The 20,508-nt window shown below is 45.8% G+C and overlaps 1 protein-coding gene across 1 annotated transcript in view; it reads right to left on the reverse strand.

Annotated features, from left to right (window-relative positions):
• Positions 1–20,508, reverse strand: part of LOC119434944 (centrosome-associated protein 350-like) — a 194,607-nt gene that overhangs the window by 149,331 nt on the left and 24,768 nt on the right. Inside the window, exons 6-7 of the mRNA XM_049673160.1 lie at positions 15,118–15,441; positions 931–1,545 (exon numbers count right to left, since the gene is read on the reverse strand). Of these exons, the coding sequence (XP_049529117.1) occupies positions 931–1,545; positions 15,118–15,441 (939 nt within the window). The remainder of the gene's footprint in view (positions 1–930; positions 1,546–15,117; positions 15,442–20,508) is intronic.

A 20,508-nucleotide genomic window follows, 5' to 3' on the forward strand; every position in this document is an offset into this window, starting at 1 on the left:
GGACAGAAACATTTAGAAAAAAAAATCTATGTATTAATCTTTGAATCTATTAGGCCATGATCTCTTATAGCATTCCAAGAGGAGAAAACGATCAGGACAAGTTCATTGTAATGTCACATGTCTAATTGAAGACCGCGGTGTTTCAGTGTATGCATGTGCTCTAACACTGAATATTCAATTTGACTTTAAATATTAAATTTGCCTTTCTTAAATTATGAATGGCTAAGAATACAAGAGGACAGCTATGAAAGTAAATACCTCAATCATACTAGAGCTTTGTGAAATTCTTATCTGTACATGATCACCGGCTCATACTGCCCTGATCAGATCGCATTCAGGGTGGCTAATTTTCAATGTAAAAAACAGTACAAACATGACAAAAAATGAAACTGGACAAACACAAGTACATACTTGCATATAAATTTTATTCAAACATCCTTAGTTTTTAAGTAGTGCTCAGAAAGAAACAACAAAACACAAAGAAGAAAGAAAAAAATAGTAATACAGTGTGCATACCCACCCCCAGCACACACGGACCTGCTGAAACTTCCATTTCCTAAGCAAATTAATGCATGCTTTGACAAGCACAAGTAATCCTTTGTTGATTACAGAATGGTGCTATACTTCATACTTCATGCTAGTGCAAGCTTGTCATAAGCGATGCTGAGATAGTGGCAAAAGATTTTCAGGAACATCTTAGAACACCACCTATTCACCCCCCCCCCACCCCCCTCTTCTAAATGTTCCTAGGGCTGTTAAAACAAAATTTAGTTGCAAGTTACAACTACTGTTTTTTGTATTATTCCACTATTTTCAAAATATTTATCAGCAGCAAACCACCCAGCTGTTAGATTCATAATTATGAGGTGTGCTTTGCCACAACAAACTAAACTCCAAAATGTAAAAGGGAGCCATTGAAGCATTACTCACAAAGCTGTCGGACTTTCTTTCGTGTGGATGCATCAGCTTGGAGAGAAAACCCTTTATATTCCTTTGGTTGAGGTAGAGAGGCAAATTTTCGTTTCCAGACAGGGTCAATGAAAACTCCAGTCGAAGCCAAACTGATATGCTCATCTTCAGGAAGGTTTTCATGCCTGTAAGGTTCATTCTCTAGCAATGTTGAAGCAGTGCATGGCAAGGGTTCCTTTGCATCATGTGCCACAGTTTTCCTCTTCTTCAGATATTCGAGATACTCCTCCACACAATCTTGCGAGCACCAACTTACGTTTTCAAACACTTCTGAGAAACCCCCATTTCTCCACAAGGTATTTTCATCTTCCAAACGCTGTTTTTCAGATGGCTCAGAAAATCCAACAGCCATAGTCGTTGAGGTGTTAGTGGCAATAGTGGTGCTACTGGGTCTACAGCAGGTGGAAGCGTCCACAAGCTTCGTTGACTGTCTTCGTGCAGCAACTTGAGATGCATGGACATCAACGTGGTTTCCATTGCGATCCGCCTGATGTTGCGGCGATTTGGCTTTTCTATGTCGATGCTCCGCCACATTCTTCTGCTTTTCGACCAACCTGCGGAGTTTCCTGCTGCTACCTGTGAATAACAAAAGTGTAATGCTCTGCATATAAAGCTCTCACATCAATGTACAGAAGCACAAGACAAAACATAAGAAAAGAAAAAACTGTCAATTTCAACTATACATTTTGTTTACAAAAGCTAATGTTCAAAAGCAATCTGCAACATACCACAGAAAGTCTGTGACCATAGCAGGCTGGTAATATTACTATGATTTCATGTCTCACATGCAAGTATTACCTTGATTCGTGCAAAAGGCTGCTCAATACAAATGCAAACACAATATGTTTCCTCAGAGCTGTTTAGCAATATTTAAAGGAGTACTGACATGAAAATTTTCTGCCCCACTTTTTTTGCTTATTTAGACAACTGCCCAATCCCCAATTAGGATTATGGATTCGAGAGCGCCACAAATAATCACAGCACCGTTTAGACAACCTGTTCAGAATGGGCATCAAGTGCAGCATTACTTTGGACCTGAAAAAACCAACTACAGTGAAACCTCGTTTATACAAAATAATCAAATACAAATAAAAATAATGCTAGAAAAAAAAACCTTACTAACTGGGAAAACATACAATACAAAGTCACTAAAAGATTTGACAGACTAAACTGTAGTTGACATCTACGTAATGTGAAGTGTTGCGTGAATCATTGCAGCACGAGGTGCTGACGTGTGCCGATCAGGAGAGGCTTGAGCGGCCTGACACGCATTGTCATCTTTGCAGCTTCGGCAAGCTTACATTTGCCCTCCTCGAATTCGACCTGGGTCAGCAGCTTCTTTGAGTGGGGCGTTTTTCCGGGTAGTTTTGACATGCCCAATCGACGCAAATCATTGCAGCCCAAGACACTGACGCGTGTCGAGATTGTAGGGCCCAAGTGACACAAGGCTCACATTGTCATCTTCCTATTGTGTAGTATTTAAGACGGTGATGGAAAATCGATCTGGTGGGCGATTCTGGAATACTATACCTACAATGCCGCCAGAGCGAAACATGAGGCTCACTTCGCGCCGCCTGCAGCAAGAAATGGCAACACATTTCGGCTGTAGCTTATTAAAAGCGTCCACAGGTCCAGAGAACCACAGAACAACACTGTTCCCTATTATTGCGATAGCCCCACGGTGATCTTCCATATACAGTGGAATCTCGTTAATGCAATCTTCATAGAACCGTAAAATAAAACGTATCATCTGAAAATCATTATCCGAAATACATTGCTCCTGTAAGGCACTGGCTGGGAAAAGAACAAAAACGTATTATCCCTAAAAATGTATTATGCAGAATCGTATCAACGAGATTCCACTGTATATCGATAGGAATGGCCATACAAAGAGAAGGGCTCGTGTACTCTGAATTCAAGTGCCGGACTATAATGCCATGCAGGTAATTTGTGAGCAGACAAGCGTAGACTATGTCACAGGTTACTAACAATGGCTGTTAGCCCATCCAAACATATAGCATACGTATTTAATTGACCATTTTTTTTCCAATGCACATGCAGTTACAAGACAAGAATGTGTAAGGGGGGTTGGATGCCGTCCCTGTCGCCATTTCTTCCTTGCTGTCCTCGGAGGCCATCTCTAACTCCAACCATTCTTCCAATGCCACTGTGCCCCACGCGCTGTGAAACAGATAGGTGAATATGCTTATTGCAATATGGTTGGCGGCGACAGCTGTGAATGCAGCATGCGATGACCTGGGAGGAGATTTACTGTTACCCAAATAGGAAAACAAGCGCATGCTGGCATTCACACATGAGACAGGCGGGCAAGTATTGCAGGGAAGCTGCTGCGGCGGGCAGCTACTGTTTCTACTCAGTGATTCGTAATCAGGAAAGATGAAATCATTCTCGCTGACTTTACTGTTTTCTCAGAATGCATTACGTGAAATTTTGGATGATTATCAATTTGTCAGCCAAGAAACTTGAGGACTTCTTTGGTGCGCCCTCGGAAACGAAGGCGATCATGGAGTCAGGGGAAAGAGCTTTCCATAGGTACAGATAAAATGTTTGGCAGCAGTGCCAGCCACTCACCATGGAGCCTAACAAGGTGATGCTGAAAATCTAGAAAGGTTAGGTCCTGTAAACACTAGCTGTACACCACTGCTGAATATGAATAACCAAATATGAAATATGAATAACCAAGGGTGGTTATCAGCAAAACGAGAACAAGGTGAAAGCAGGAGCGAATGTTTCGACAAGTAGACTTGTCTTTTTCAAGGCGACATATGCTCTCCGAGGCCAAAGGGTGTGTTGCCACTGAGAGGCCGTATGCTTTCCGAGGAGAGCATATGTCGCCTTGGAAAAGACAAGTCCATTTGTCGAAATGTTGGGTCCTGCTTTCACCTTGTTCTCGTTTTGCTCATCATCTTGAATTTCCATCTTCCGCCTTCCCCGTGTTTTCCAAGGGTGGTTTATGTCACACAAGGTTAACCCATGCTGCCCAGAAAATCTGAAGTAAAAAGAAATAAGGAGACGATAGGAAAGACTGAAAGTGAGAGAAAGACAAAGATAGCATAGGAGTGCAGGAAAAGGCAACTATTGATTCCCCCGAGTAGGTCAGTCCAGAGGCGCTGTCTACATGAAGCCGAGGCCAAAGGGGTGTGTTGCCTCCACTGAGGGGCCTTAAAGGTCCAAACACCCCAACATTGGCTCAACTCCCAGGATCCCCTTTTCCCCGGACACAGCTAAGCTGCACATGGCTACACGTGGGAGGGTCTGACCCCCCCATGCTCAGGTACATCGTGTCGCAACACACCAAATGCCTGCTGACGCAGATGCCCCTGCGGGGGCACCTTTTCTTCTTACATGTGGGATATTCTGGAAGGGGAAGGCATAGGCAACTGTATACAGCTTTTGAGGAAGATTTACTGAGAAAAACCATTTGCGTTGAATGGGAAGGGATGAGGAGCGAGGAGCAAGCTGATATCAAGAAGGGACTGAGACAGGAGTGCCCTCTATCCCCGCTGCTGTTTATGATGTACATGGCAAGGATCCATTGGAAAGGGCGCTAGAGGGAAGCAATATTGGGTTTAATCTCTTATAAAAAGAGGCGGGTACAGTAGTAAAGCAGCAGCTTCCAGGTTTGTTTTATGCGGATGACATTGTGTTGCTAGCTAACAAGCAAAGTGATATGCAACGTCTGGCTAATATCTGTGGACAGGAAGGCGAGAATTTAGGTCTGAAATATAGCATTAAAAATCTGGTGTTATGGTATTCAATGAAAACAGTGAACAGACAGTGTCAATACAGGGCCAGGAAATAACTCGGGTAAAAGAATATAAATACCTTGGTATATGGATAAACGAAGGCAACAGACATATGGAAACGCAGGAAAAAGCAATAACAGCAAAAGGGAACAGAAATGGGGCCACAATGAAACACAAAGCGCTTTGGGGATACAATAGGTACGAGGTGCTCCGGGGTATGTGGAAAGGCGTAATGGTTCCAGGACTTACATTTGGAAATGCGGTTGTTTGCTTGAAGTCGGGAGTACAACCAAGACTCGATGGCAACCAAAGGTCAGTGGGACGCCTCGCATTGGGCGCTGTTATGATCGGCTTGGAATTCAAGCACTCAAAGTGGGATACATCACCGCGTGCTTTCCCGTGACGAGAGGCTGTTATCTTCCTGGAAACTCGGATCCCTCAAGTGTGGGATACATCGCTGCGTGCTTTCCCGTGACGAGGGGCTGTTATCATCTTGGAAACTCGAATGCCTCAAGTGTGGGAAAACCTGCCTGCGTGCTTTCCCGTGTCAAGAGGCTGTTATCTTCCCGAAAACTCGGATCTCTCAAGTGTGGGAAACAGGCCCACGCGCTTTCCCGTGTCGAGATACTAATCGCCTTCATCCCCGAGAAGGCATCACCCGTCTACGCTCTGAGTAGACGCAAAGGCGAGCACCCAAAGGAGAAGGCACGAAGGGAAAGACGTCTACTTGACAACCTGACAAAGGCACTGACACTTTTACAAGTTCCCCCAGGGAGACATTGGCTACCACCAGACCGCGAGGGGTGTTTAAGGCCATCCTGGCCCCCGTGTTAGGCATAACCGCTCGAGACTAGGATAGAGTCACAACCATGTACCAATGAGGTGAATACAGTCTTTTGCATTTTTCATCATCACGATGCCCGCCTTCGTCGCAGTCTCCTGATTCTTGCGGTGACAACCCACCTTACCCGGTCAAGATTATATCAGCTGTACTGGAGATTATCGGTGCTGGCACGGTGAAGTGTGAAAGAGGAAGTCGACGAGGAAGCTCATAGGAAGTCTACAAATGAAGCTGTGCAGGGTGATATGGGCTGGAGAAGTTTTGAAGTGAGGGAAGCTCAGAGTAAAAGTGATTATGAAGAACGACTGAGAAATGTGGAAGAAAGTAGTAAATAGACTGGGAAAGTGTTCAGATATTTGTACAGAAAAAATTGATTCACAGTGGAAGAAAAGAACTAGGAAGCTTACAAGCAAGTATGCGACCCGTAAGGTAAGCAACAGGGCAACAAAGAACGTCAAGTGGACAGTCAGAGAGGCTTAGATAATCTCATGGGTGGTGGCAGTGGAAAAAAAACTTGCTATGAGTAACTACCGTATTTTCCGGTGTATAAGACGCGGTTTTTTTTTCCTGAATTTTTCGTCGGTGCGTCTTATAGAACGGTGCGACTTATGTACACTTATTTTTTTCGGGAGAACTGCCGTCAAAATCGGATTCGATGTTACGGCCACGCGAAGCGCGCCGGTTGACTTAAGAGGTACCAGGTTCTTCTGACCACCCACTATACGTTCTAAACATTTATAGTCCACCTAAAGATAAGAGTCAGGCCAAGGCAAAACTTTTTGGCAAGGCCCTAAAGGTCGCCCAGAGAGCACCGTTACTAGTCCTGGGCGACTTCAATGCCCATCACTCGGCATGGGGCTACCCTAAATTTGAAAAGAAGGGCACCAAAATTTGGGAAACCGCACAGGAGCTAGGCTTCACCCTTCTCAACGATGCAGACAGACCCACGCGTGTGGGTAATAGCGTCTCTTGGAATACATCGCCGGACCTAGCATTCGCTAAAAACACTGACCAGCCGAAATGGGAAAACCTGGAGCTGAATGTAGGTAGCGACCACTACATCATCTCCACGGAGGTCTCATGTAGGGGATGCAAGAGGTGGAAATGGAAAGTGCGCCACACCAGGTGGGATGCCTTCCGGGACGTCCGAACAAAAAGAGAGCATACACCCATTGAGGACCTAGATGAGTGGGTACACACCCTCGTCAAGGATGCCGAAAGTAACACTACGGAACTGGTACAAGAGGAGGACGGCCCCAAATCGGACTCCAGACTCATCTACCTCTGGGAAGCACGGAGTAGCCTTCAGAAAAAATAGCTAAACCAGAAACATAACAGGACCCTACGTAATAGAATAGCTCAATTAGAATGGGACATAGAAAAATACTCGCAGCAATTGCGTCAGGAGCACTGGAATCAGCTATGCGATAGACTAGATGGGCAGTTGGGAAGCAAAAACACTCTTAAAACATCTGCTTGACCCAGAACACACCAAGACGACCTCACAGAAAAACTTACACCGCATCACTCATTCATTCCCAGGGGATGATGAGGACTTGATAAAAGAACTAAAAAATCGGTATTTCCCAATTGCCAAAAAGATACCCCCCTACCTACCGGGTACACAGGAAAGGCAAATGAAACGTTAGATAGAGATATTCTAGAGGCGGAAGTCAGAGAAGTCTTACTCCGCATTAAAACGACAGCAGCAGCCGGTGAAGACAAGGTAACAAATAAGATACTGCGAAATCTGGATGACCACTCCATTTCCAAAATTACCAAAATTCTCAACTCTTAGTGGGCCAAAGGCATTATTCCAGAGAGTTGGAAACATGCAAAAGTCATCTTCATTCCCAAGCCGGGCAAGAAATTGAGCTGGGAAAATCTGCGTCCCATATCGCTCACGTCTTGCCTAGGCAAAGTACTGGAGCATGTCATTTTAGGCAGACTCTACGAATTCGAGGAACGCGGTGAACTTTTACCGCATACCATGATAGGCTTCCGTTCGAATCTATCCACGCAAGATATCATGTGGCAGATCCAAAACGACATCTTACATCTTACACCCCGGACCCGTAAGAGCCACCCGTACCAAATTGGGCCTGGATGTCAGTAAGGCTTTTGATAACGTGTCGCACGCCTCTATACTGACAGGTTTGTCCGAAATGGATGTGGGTGTACGGGCCTACAACTACATCGCCAGTTTTCTTAGCGACAGAACAGCGGAGATCCATTTAGGGGGACTTAGGAGCGCCCATTTTGGCCTAGGCACCAGAGGCACACCCCAGGGCGCTGTTCTCTCCCCCTTTCTCTTTAATGTGACTATGAGGAAGCTTCCACCGCTACTCAACAAAATCCCCCATATTAAGCACTCCGTATATGCGGATGATGTTACCATCAGGACCAACAGTGGTTCCGATGGAGACATATGCTCCGCATTGCAGGAAGCGGTGGACACGGTGCAAACCTATGTCCAACATAACGGACTAACTTGCTCGGCACAGAAATCTGAGCTACTGATTATCAGAGATAAGTCTAACAAGCCTCGTGACGACAGGACTGATGTCCACATAACCGTGCGTATGAACGGCATGCCAGTTCAACCGGTCTTAACAATTCGTGTGCTCGGCATGCAAGTCCAACACAACACGCAGAACACGGAGGCCATTGCCCGGCTAAAAACACAGCCCAGCAGATCATTGGCCTCATCAAAAGGATAGCCACAAAACGTAGAGGTATGAGAGAAGCTGACGTATGCAGGTTAACTCAGGCTTTTCTGATAAACCGCATCGTCTATGCCTTCCCGTACTACCATCTCCGCCTCTGCGACAAGACAAAAATTGACAGTGTAATACGCATGGCATACAAGGCAGCCCTAGGCCTTCCACGTTATGCCAGCACTGACAAAATGTTCAAACTAGGAGTCTACAACACGCTAGACGAGCTTATAGAAGCACACAGAACATCTCAAAGGGAACGTCTGTCCAGATCGGAGACGGGTCGATACATCCTAGGACGGCTGGGAGTTGACCCCGTTGCAGCCTCAGCGGGCAGAAAAAGGTTACCAGACAAGATAAGACGACACTTACTGGTGCGCCCCTTGCCCAAACACATGCTGGCTGATAGACATGATCATAGACGCAAAGCAAGGGCCGAGGCACTTGACGAAAAACTTAAACATGACACAGAAGTGGTCTATGTAGATGCGGCCAAACAGGGCCCCCAAAATTACATCATCTGTGCCGTGACTAGAGACGGTACCGTCCGAACTGCAGCATCCGTTAAATCACCCTCCACCTATAGAAGCAGAGGAGGCTGCCATAGCGCTGGCACTCACTCTCAAACCGAAAAAAAAATCCTAAGTGATTCCAAGCGTGCCGTCACAAATTACGCTAAGGGACACATAGGCAAACTTTCGAATAGTATCATCAACTCTCTCCAAAAAGACCGCACCACAGAACTAGTATGGGTTCCTGCTCACTCGGGAAATGCTGGGAACGAGGCAGCGCACCAAACAGCCGGAGGCTTAACCAACCGGGCAGGGTGCTCCTCAGACTCGGTGGACTTCTGGAGCGAGCCAGCGACCACATTTAATGAACTTGCCAGATTTTTCAAAGAGGTAAGGAAAATCTATCCAGTTCCTAATAAAGAGCTATCCAGGGAACAGGCCACGATTTTACGTCAGATACAAACTGATTCTTTTCCCTGCCCACACAGATTGGCATATATTACGTGCGGACAGGTGAACCCAATTTGCCTAAATTGTGGTCAGAACCAGCTGGCCACCCAAAATCATATCTTATGGGGATGCTCTGCCAAGCCCCCTCCGAAAAAACTACTGCCAGCTCCGTCGGAAGAAGCCTGGGAGGCCCTCTTAAGGTCAGAAGACAAGACCGTCCAAGAAAATCTCACGACCTGGGCTCTGCAGGTCGCCTCAACCGAGGCCACCTAGAGGCCAAGGCCTTCAGATCTACTGTCTGAAATTTTTTTAATAAAGGTTTTTCCTCCTCCTCTCGTGATCGAGTTGCCGAGCGCCGTGCGAGAAGGACGGAGCAGCAATGCAAGCGGCGGCAGGCTGACCGCGAGTCGACCGACCCATTAGTCGTCGCATCTTCAGATCGCTGTCAAGATACGGCGCGCGCCGCTGCGCTAACTGCGCAGTTGCTACCAGAGTACAAGCCGCCTGCCTCCCTCCTGCGCTGCTTTCCCGTTTTCCTCCCTTGCGGCTGCTCACCGTCACACGCTTTCACTCGCACATACTGCATACGGCGCGCGGGGACGCCCTTGGACTCCACACGGCTCTGACCTTTGTATGCGCTGTGCATTCGGCTGCTCAATTTCCATTGAAGCGACCACACGAACCTTCACTCGCTGCGGCAGCTGCGCTTGCTGCCAACATTTTGACAGTGGTTGTCTGCGGTCATTGAGTGTGATCCATTCATGTTTGCTTGTGCGCGCTGACACCACGCTTGTTAATTCAGTTAGTAAGTGAATGTGTCCAAGTTTATGCAGCCGATAAAACTACTATAATTGCTCTCTACTAATTTGCTATCGCAATTGATGCTTCGCCTTTGGGGCGAAACTGCGACATTTTTTTTTAAATCGCTTACCGAACGAACAGGCGCCTTATACACCGGTACGACTTACATGCGTTTTTTTTTTTTAAACTGCCGTTTTGAGGGGGGTGCGTCTTATACAAAGGTGTGACTTATAGACTGGAAAATACGGTACATAAGAGGAAAAAACGAAATCAAGAAAGGAACAATTTATGATAACTAAAAGGCAAGCTTTTTACTTTTCGAAACGAGATCAGGATGCTTTAGAAAACGCACTTATAAAGCGAGATACAACAAAAAAGAAATATGTGCTTGCTGCGGTAAAGCTAGGGAAACAATGGAGCACGTTTTATTAGAATGTGAAGATATCTGCCCAGCGGGCGATTTAGGCACCTTTGGCCTCCTTGAAGCCCTTGGGTTCAGCGAGAGCAGGGGGAAGTAAACATGTCCGCAAAAGAGATTAGTAAGAGGCGATTGGAAGATTGGTGGAAGAAAAGTAGGGAAATGACAAACAACGGAGGCGTACAAAAACGAAGTTCCCAATTCAGAAAGTTTAGTGATAAAAATTCATCGCTTTTTTTTTTTTTTTTTTAGACGAGGGCATTGGGCAAAGCAACAACAAGGGCTTGGTGGCACAGCCCACCACCCCGTTCAAAAGGGGATGCTCCTAGCATCCATCCATGGGATCTAGCGGCCAGTAAATGTATCATACGATTGTAGCTTGGCGATGTACTGAACGTTGGTGCCATAAGATTGTGTTTTCCAGGAACATTAACGGGTAAAAAGAAGTAACTGTATCGCGTCATTCTTGTGTTCTCGGTCATGAACGCTGGCACTGAAAAATTGTATGCAACGGGATCATATCAATGAGGTTTTACTGTGTTCACATCACCGAAAATGGAGGTCACTGTCACATAGTATCACAAATAACTCAAGAGCACGCCGGTCAGCTTGGTGCAGTGGTTGAAGGCCAGACAATGACTGTGTTGCCAAAAGCTGCCCAATTGGCCTCTCCAAAGGACGTTTTCAGAAAGTTGTGCGCATTCTTTGCAGCAGCCCGCCAAGGAGACCTAATAAAAGGACGCCAGCTCGGCTGTCTGCTACCACAATGTGTTTGCATGGTCATTGCAATCACCACAGGAATAATCTAGTCTTTTACTGCTGTTCAAGATCAGCAAGTGCTGTGCAAACTTCCAGAATTTTTTTTGCAGATGTGCAAGTATTCATGAATCTGCTTCAAGGCTTGAAAAGTCATGTCAGTCACATTTCTTAAGCATTTTGTTACTGGGAGTGCTGTCTTCTTTGTTTAGCCTTTCACTATATTCTTTCAGATTTGCTTTGGTGCATGTTGCATTGAAATCTGACAGATATATGACAAAAAAGTTTGCAACAGCGATAGTGTATGCGCATTTAAACACACATGTCGATACAATGTACGACTATCGTAGCCGCCTTGAGAAAATAAATTTAATGAAAAACTGTGTCTACCGTGTACTCAATTGCTGGTAATGTTAGACATGCCAAATGTCTTTTTTATCATGCTGCCTATGATGCGAAGTTGCATACTGTGCTTGCAATCATGCCGCCGTACTTATTAGCGGCTCAAACTGCATATAATATAATGCAAGCGATGGTGAGTGGGTGGCTTTCTGAAGCGCACAACCTAGATTGTGCCGAGGATCTTTTGGTGTGTAAGTCTCGCATGCATTGTTGTGGTGTCACTAGATTGATGCAGAAGCAGTAAAATATATGCTGCAACACTCGCTCACAGCGCCGGTACTAGAGTATGCGAATTGCTTGCAGCGGGAGAGGTTTGCAAAGCATTTGATCAATACAAAGCCCACCTAGCTCACGTGAGAGCAACCCAACCGCCTGCGACGTGCCACTGCTGCATCTACGAGTTGTTTTACAGCATAAGCCGTTATGGGCTCATTCCAATAGCCGTTTCTGGTCACGATGATGCCACCGCCGCCACCCCGTAACCGCTATCGCCAGAAATGCAAAAAAAAGTACCCACTCTCCGCGGGGATCGAACCCAGGCCCGCTGCGTGGGAGTCGGATACTTTACCACTGAGCCATGCAAGCGCTTGCTATCAGCGTCAGAAAAAGACCCTATAAACGCGCCCTAGGCAGGCGCGCAGGTGCGGACGACCCGAGCCTCTGCCAGTATGGTGGCGCCATCTAGTTAACGTGCCTGCAACCGCCGCGTGCGAAGAGATGGAATTCAGACGAGGCACGCAATCAACGCTATCCCGATGTTAGATGTGCGCCACATATTCTGGGTACCTCTTCGGTACACGTTATGGCGTCTCCTCACAAGGTACGAACCGCTGCTGAAGAAGCGAATCGTAGAGCTACGTGTGCGGCTACAACCAGGCATCATCAGGCTCAGCAGACTACTGTGCAGAGAGCATTACAAGCCGCAGCTTGCCGTCAACGCCCGCCGGACAGTTCAAATCGTTCTCGTCAAAATCAAGGCGGAGACACTTTGCCGCGAAGATCTTGTTGTGCGTGGTGCCGAAATTGGAGCTACTCTTGCACCGCTCAACCAGCTTACTGTGACTGTGCTGCGTGTGCCGCGCAGCACTGCGACTTTTTTTTACAAAGGTTAAGTAATATTTAAAAAGTGCCAGTGGCAGATAGCACAATTCGAACTGGTCTACGCGAAGAGGCAGGCATTACCTGCATGAGAAATTGAAATGCATAATATACTAATTAACAAAAATACTAATAAAGTTTTAAACTAATTATTCATTACCTTACAGCATATTGCAATTTACAAATTGTAGCCGGTGAGCGTTCAAGGAATATTCACTTGAAAAGAATTCTGTGGATGACATCATTTTCAAGATATGTGCCATCAAATTTACAGAAAGAAAGCCCTGTCTTTCCACTTATTTTAGAAAAAAAAAAACGCCATTGTTTTATGCATTGAAGCATGAATGTAACTGGACCGCGAATGTATTTCTTTGCAAAATTCTGGAATTAATATCTCGAAACTGGTGCCATTCTGAGAATTGGTTCCAATTGAATCCGCCTTGCAATCTCCCTGGCTACAAGTTGCAAATTGCAATATGTGCCATAAGGTAATTAGTTAAATTAATTAAAATGATGTTAATTAGTTGATTATGCATTTCAATTTCTCGTGCAAATAATGTCCGCCTGTTTGAGCAATACAGCTAAACAATTACAATTGTGCCATCTGCCCCACGTTATTTGTAAACTTGCAGAAAAATTACAGAACCACTAAAAAAACTTGAAACATTGCTTTTAAAAATTATTTGTTTCTCACAGCTCCACCTAGTACAAGTTTCTTTAATATTTCATGACGAATGACTCATTGATAGCTTCAATATTTAGGCTAGATCATTTATAGACCTTGGTAAGATCATTTTTAGCTTTGCATACTTTTTAGGAGCTTGACGCAAGCCAAAAAAAGAAAACCTTGTTACTCTTTCTTCACAAGTTATTTATTAGTTGCTATTAGCTCTAAGAACATATCAGGCCCCATGCTATCTGCACAGTAAACACTGCTGGCATTTTTACTTTCAGACATATTCATCACAGGTGCTAAGAAAGAGTATAGCTCACACAAACATAATATTTTGCCATTAACTTGATTCGATTGACAGAAACAGAGCTGTGCTCACCTCCACAAAACAGCGCATAACTGCATGCTGTATCCTACTGGATGCGCGAGGTATTTGAGGCCCCAGCTTTGAATCGCCATAGACAAAAATATTGTATTCTATGAGTCTATGAGCTTAACTTCACCAACCCCGCTGTCACCTATCTAACACATTTATTCCTGGGTATCAGCTCCCAATCTGTCGCAGGAGATAAAGCTGTATGCTGTTCTAGTCATCTCACACGCTGTCCACAGCGGACTTCTTTTCGCCACCTTTTTAAATGTCCTCATCCCTTCCTTTTTCGGTGAGAATAGTTTATTGGCAACAATAATCTTTGACAATGAGAAAAAAGCACTGCAAATCATCAGACGTAATTCAGAAAATTGAGTTTCTCCAGCAGGTGGAAGCCATGTTAAGTGAGAACAATGAAAGGCCAATTATGACCATTGCGGAGCAGCTTCAAGTGGCAGATTCAATAGCCAAGCTTTCTGCACACAATGTCATTAAGCATTACTTTTAATGGATTTTCCTGTTCCCACAGGGCCTCTCCAATGTGGTGTCCTAGTTCTCAACATAAATCTGCTACACTGCTAGGTATAGGAGGTGCCACTGAAAGGGAGACCAACAAAACGCCAAACAATGCTTAAAACTTGCTAAAGACTGCTGTTGTGGAAGCACTGCCCAACATCAACACCAATGATCGAATCCGAGCATGCAGTTGTTATTGAAGCCGAATTCAGTCAACAACTGAGGCCATAGATGGCTTTATTCAACAGCCTTAGAAAACAGCAAAAGAAACAACATAGAAAATTTGGAACGAATATATATTTTTGGCTGAAAAATTGCTGCTATTCGTGAAGTCGTCTTTATGTCTTCAACTACCTCACTCACCCGGTATATGATACAGGAATTATTGCTTGCCTGTTGTATCCACCCAAATATCTTTCTTGATCAAAACATCACAATAGGCTAAAACAAGCACCCTGGCAATTTTTGTGCGCCGAAGTGTATAAATTGTGAAAATAACCTGCTTATTTACAAACTTCTTGCATGCGTGACGAGCTGCTGCCATACATTTTTAAAGAAAAAGTAAGTTAAATTAAAATTTATTTCCAGTGCTACAGCCACCATGCATTTCATTGCTAGAGAGGCCATATTCAAAGTAAATATAGAGGATTTTCTTTCTTTTCAGTTATATTATGCTAGAAGAAGTTGTTCTATGTGTATCATGTATGATACACATTACGGTAAGGGTTAATTTAATCTGGAAAGATAATTAAATACCTTCAGCAGGCATTTTTTTATTATGCACAGAATAAAATCTTAAACCAATGACTTGAAACCAGAAAACTTACCTGATAAAGCCTTGCTGCCAGAATTCTGTGGCCCCTGTTTCAGCGGTCTACCAGCTTCATTATTAATATAATGTGCTTTCCTTACATGGAGCCCACTATTGCTTGCGTTGTGCTTCGTTACAATGCCACCTACAGTGAATGTAACATTGGCAGCAGTCGTAATGGCAGCCGCTGAGGGCACAAAGCTGCTTCGAATGCTGGACTGTCGAAGCGAGCGCTTGAAGTCCAATTCATCATGGTGCAGAAATGCGTCATTTTTTATCGACGATGGCTGCAATGAAACATGGCTTTCCTCTGTTGACTGGGCTTGTGGTGATGACGGACCTTTAAAAAGAGGCAAAAAGATTGTGCTTTTGGAAGGGATGGCACAATCATTGTTGACAGCCAAAAAATGCTAAAATGCACATGCAGCTCTAAATATTTTTACTGTCAATCACACATGAAGCTCACAGGCTTCTATATATATATATATATATATATATATATATATATATATACTTCCATATGAGACTTGAGCTCCTCATTCACTAATATTAAATAAAATTCTGGGGTTTTACTTGCCAAAACCATCCTCTGATTATGAGGCATGCCGTAGTGGGGGATTCTGGATTAATTTTGACCACCTGAGGTTCTTTAACATGCAAGTACACAAGCGTTGTTTTTATTCACAGCCATTGCTATGCCGCCACCATGGCCCGAATCGAACCCGAGAGTCAAGCTCAGCAGCGCAATACCATAGCCACTAAGCCACAGCTGTGGATCACCTCATTGAATGAGTCTGCAACAGCAGCAGCTTAACCATGGCCAACATTCCCTCCATAACTGTGCACATGGAAACAATGAAGAGCTAAACTTTTAAAATACAAACAGGACAAATGACTGAACATTTAAACTGTAAAGGGTTGAAAGTTGTTAGTGGTTGTGGCACAGATTTTTAACACATTGAAATCTATGTGAGAACTACATATAAGATTAAACACTAAAAGCTTCAACTACAGCTAACCCCCCTGCCTGTATTTATCATCATCATCCTCATCAGCCTATGTTATGTCCACTGCAGGACGAAGACCTCTCCCTCCAATCTTCAATTACCCCTGTCTTGTGCTAGCTGATTTCAACTTGCGCCTGCAAATTTCCTTATTTCATCACCTCACCTAGTTTTCTGCTGTCCTCAACTGCACTTCCCTTTCCTTGGCACCTATTCTGTGACTCTAATACAGTGGAATCTTGATGATACGATCACGGCTAATACGAATTTCCGGATGATACGAATTTTTCTGAGGTCCCGGCCGAGCCCCATTACTTTGCAACGTGCTAGAGAACGGTTGTTACGAATCGATTTTCGACCCGCGTCGGTTGATACGAATACACGCCGCCCCACCGACGGCCGCGAAAGAGAACAGCACGCAGTCACGCGGGTTTTCCCTTTCTCTTTTGGTGCAGAGGCGCGGGCGCGGCGCCAGACAGCGCGGAAGCTGCGACTGGGCGCGAAGAGTTTGAAGCGGTGGCGCTTTTGTTGCTTTTCTTTTTGTCTCTTCGCTCGCTGCGGCGGCTGCGCATCCCCACGCGCGGCCACCGCAGCAAGTGAAGGTTCGTGCGGTCTATCGCTTCAACGGAAACTGAGGGGCGTAAGCGCATACAAAGGTCAGAGCCGTGTGGAGATCGCTTTTAAGATACGGTGCGCGCGACACCACTGACAGCCGGCACAGGCGCAAAGTACAAGAACGCATTAGTTGGCAGAGTAAGAGCCGCCGCCCCCCCCCCCCCCCCCCTCGCTCCCTCCCTCCCGTGCTACCTTCCCGCTTTGCTCCTTTCAGTTACCCTTGCTCTCGGTTGCAAGATACGCATTTGGCGCCGCAGCACAGCGTCGCCCCTCCCTCCCTCCCTCCCGTACCCCCACGGCCTTTCGCGCAACGGAAGTCGCGTTTGCTCTCCGCTGTGCGTTCGCTGTCCATGAAGGCGCGCGTCCCCCGCACGCTTTCACGCGCGCGGTAACTTTCATCGCCCTTGGACTCGTGCTCCACATCTCACGCTCTTCCTCCGCATCGCCCTCGTTGATCTCCTCTCCTATCGGTGGGCGCACCTCGTGCTCGCTACCGCCCTTGTAGGCGAGATTTTCCAGAAGCCGCAATTTCGTCTCACGCGGCTGCACTGTAAGCGGTATGCGTATACATGGAGTTCTATGGGAGGGTAAACGGGAGTCGGAAAAGGCCGCGTTGTAGTCAGTTCTGCACTATAAACGGTTATGTTATAAGTAATCTATACTGTAAATGCTTTTTACGTACGTGTGCCTGAGTGAGTTCACCTCTCGACTCTTTAATTTAGCTAGTTTTAATTGTGTGTCGACTACACGAATTTCGGCTAATACGAATTTTTTCCGTGACCCCGTGAGATTCGTATCATCGAGATTCCACTGTACCACTGTCACATGGGCACGCGCAAACTCCTTTTAACTCCGTCGTCTTTACGTCAAGGGAGTTGCACTCCGTGTCACACGATCTGGCTTGCGCCAAGGAAGTTCAATGGAGATTTTGGCGAAGGCAGTTCGGCAATGACCATTACGGCTGGATGGAGTACTCTTGTTCCAAGATAGCTGCAGCCGCGAAGAAAACCACGCTAAAAAAAATGGCCATAACTTGCTCACTTACAAATTTTAGCATTATTAATTGTTTTGCCCTGGGTTATAAGCCAGGTAATGGGAGTTTTTCATTTGTTTTTAACGACATCAGCGCCTGTACCCTCTACAACAATGCTTTGCCATGCCGCATGGCAAGAGTGTGGCCAGCATCGCTTTAAACTTCACTATACTTCGAAAACAAAAGCCCTGCTGTAACGTACAGCAAACTTTCTCGCTGTGATTTTACTAGATTACATACTGCGTTAAAAATAACTACCTATAGATTACTTTAACGACGGCTGTATATGTTAACAGTTGCATGCGCAATTAAGCGCAGCAGCGCCGTTTCTGTCCCATGCGGTGTCCGTCGAAAGCTCACACTGTGCCGTGTAGCACAGCCGCAACTCCATGTCGTAAATGTCCTTTAGGGAGTTTCATGCTCAATATTGAATTTTTTTCTCTTAATGTCAACTAGAATATCGGCTATCACCGTTTGCTCTCCGATTCACACTGCTCTCTTCCTGTCTCTTAACATTATGCCTAACGTTTTTTGTCCTATCGCTGTTGTCTTATCGCTGTTTGTGCTGTCCTTAACTTGTTCTCTGGCTTATTCGTTAACCTTAAAGTTTCTGCCCCTATGTTAGCACCAGTAGAATGCAATGATTGCACACTTTTCTTTCAATGACAGTGGTAAGCTCCAGTCAGAATTTGGTAATGCCTGCCGTATGCACTGCAACCCATTTTTTTATCCTTCTGTAAACTTCCTTCTAATGGTCACTGTCCCCTGTGAGTAATTGACCTAGATAAACGTACTCCTGTACAGACGCTAGAGGCTGACTGGCGATCATGAATTCTTGTTTCCTTGCCAGGCTATTGAACAGTGCCTTTGTCTTTTGCAAATTAATCTTCAACCCCACTCTTACACTTTCTCAGTTAAGGTCCTCAATCATTTGTTGTAATTTGTCGCCAATGTTTCTGAACAGGACAATGTCGCCTGCAAACTGAAGGTTGCCGAGATATTCGCCAATGATCCTCACTCCTAAGCCTTTCCAGTCTAATAGCTTGAGTACTTCTAACCATGCAGTGAATAGCATTGGAAAGATTTTGTCTCCTTGCCTGACCCCTTACTTTATACTAGTTAACTTTCTACTTTTCTTGTGGAGAAGCAAGGTTGCTGTGGAATCTTTGTAGATACAGTCAAACCCGGATACAGTTAAACGTGGATATAACGAAAGTGACAAATTCCTGAAAAACTTCCTTATAAAGAGGATTTCGTTATGTGCAGGTTCGGCACGAAAATTCGAAAAAAAAAAAAAACGCTTACCGTATTTACTCGATTCTAACGCACTCAATTGTAACACGCACCCGTTTTCCGTTTTCGTCAAAGCACTCATCCTTAGAATGTCACACCAGGTACTGGATGTGTGGACGTGTGTCGTTTCGCACAAGCACGAGGCATCAGAAACGAAGAGTGAGCGTCACGATGGCGTACGTCGTAGCGTCGTATAGTGTTACAGTAGAACCCCGCTGTTATGTTCCCGGGTGCTGCGTTTTCCCGGTTGTTACGTCGTTTTCTGCCAGTCCCGGCACAGCTCCCATAGAACCCAATGCATTGGTAACCCCGCTGTTGCGTCGCAACTGTGGGACCGTTCCCGCATCATATGTTGCGAACTGCGACCCCGCGCCGGCCTGAGCGGCCATTTTGACTTTTCATGTCGCTTGGCTTGGTGGCTTGACGATGGCATTGGCTGCCCAAAGTGCCAGGGGCGACAACAATGACGTATTTTCGGTTTCCGCCAGCAAAAGTATGGCCCTTGAGATCCGTATTTGCTAGCTAAAGATGGTGTCTATGATGCATTGTGGCACTAAAATTGGTTTTGGCTCATAGATGTTCCATATAAAGTCCAAGGGCGATAACACAGTCGCCACGCGCCGTATGCTGTATGCGCGAGTGAAAACATGCGAGGGGAGCCGACGACCGTGTCTAAATCTCACGCGCGCAAGAAAGAAAAGCAGGGAGAAAGCGCGCCTTCTTCCGTTGCACTCGAGGCACCGGTGAGGGAGCGAGGGGAGAGGGATAGCAGGCAGCGTTGTACTATACTCTCGCATAAACTGCATACTGCACGGCGGCGCACTGCGGGGCGTATCTTGAAAGCGATCTGCGTTAGGCCAGAGTCTAGGCAATGTAGGTGCATCGGCGCTCAGTTTGTGTTGAAGTGATAGACAACAGCACGAAGGTCACTTCGCTCGCTTCTGCAGCGGCACTTCCACACGCCGCCAGCGTTTGACAGCGTGTGCCAGCGCGTCGGCAACATCAACTGGAAAAGGAAAGTGCCGGCTTGGTGGGCTAGGCCAGCTGCAACAAGCGGCAGGATCAGGTTTGAATGAAGGAAGGGGGAAAGGTCACGCCTGCAGCGGCAAGATCGCCGGGTCGAGGGATACAGGCCCGCCTCGCACACGCTCACACGCACGTACGCACGCACACGTGCGCTCGCTTTGCATTCCGTCGCGGCAGAGAAGGTGCTTCCGGTTGCTGCTCGCGCAAAAATGAGAAAATTTGGAGCGAAATCTCTAGGTTGTCGGCGGGGAAAATTAGTTATTTCGAGGGGGTCTCCCGCTGCCACATCATTACGTAGAGGTCTCAAATACATGTGCTTCTATGGAATAACGGCGGGGAATAGAAAAACTTCGTTATATCCAGGAATTCCTTATATGGCAGTTCGTTATAAGCAGGTTTAACTGTATATTGAAGCCACATATAGCAAATTATTGTG

The sequence above is a fragment of the Dermacentor silvarum genome, chromosome 1, assembly GCF_013339745.2.
Source record: "Dermacentor silvarum isolate Dsil-2018 chromosome 1, BIME_Dsil_1.4, whole genome shotgun sequence".
In the NCBI taxonomy this organism is placed as follows: Eukaryota; Metazoa; Arthropoda; class Arachnida; order Ixodida; family Ixodidae; genus Dermacentor; species Dermacentor silvarum.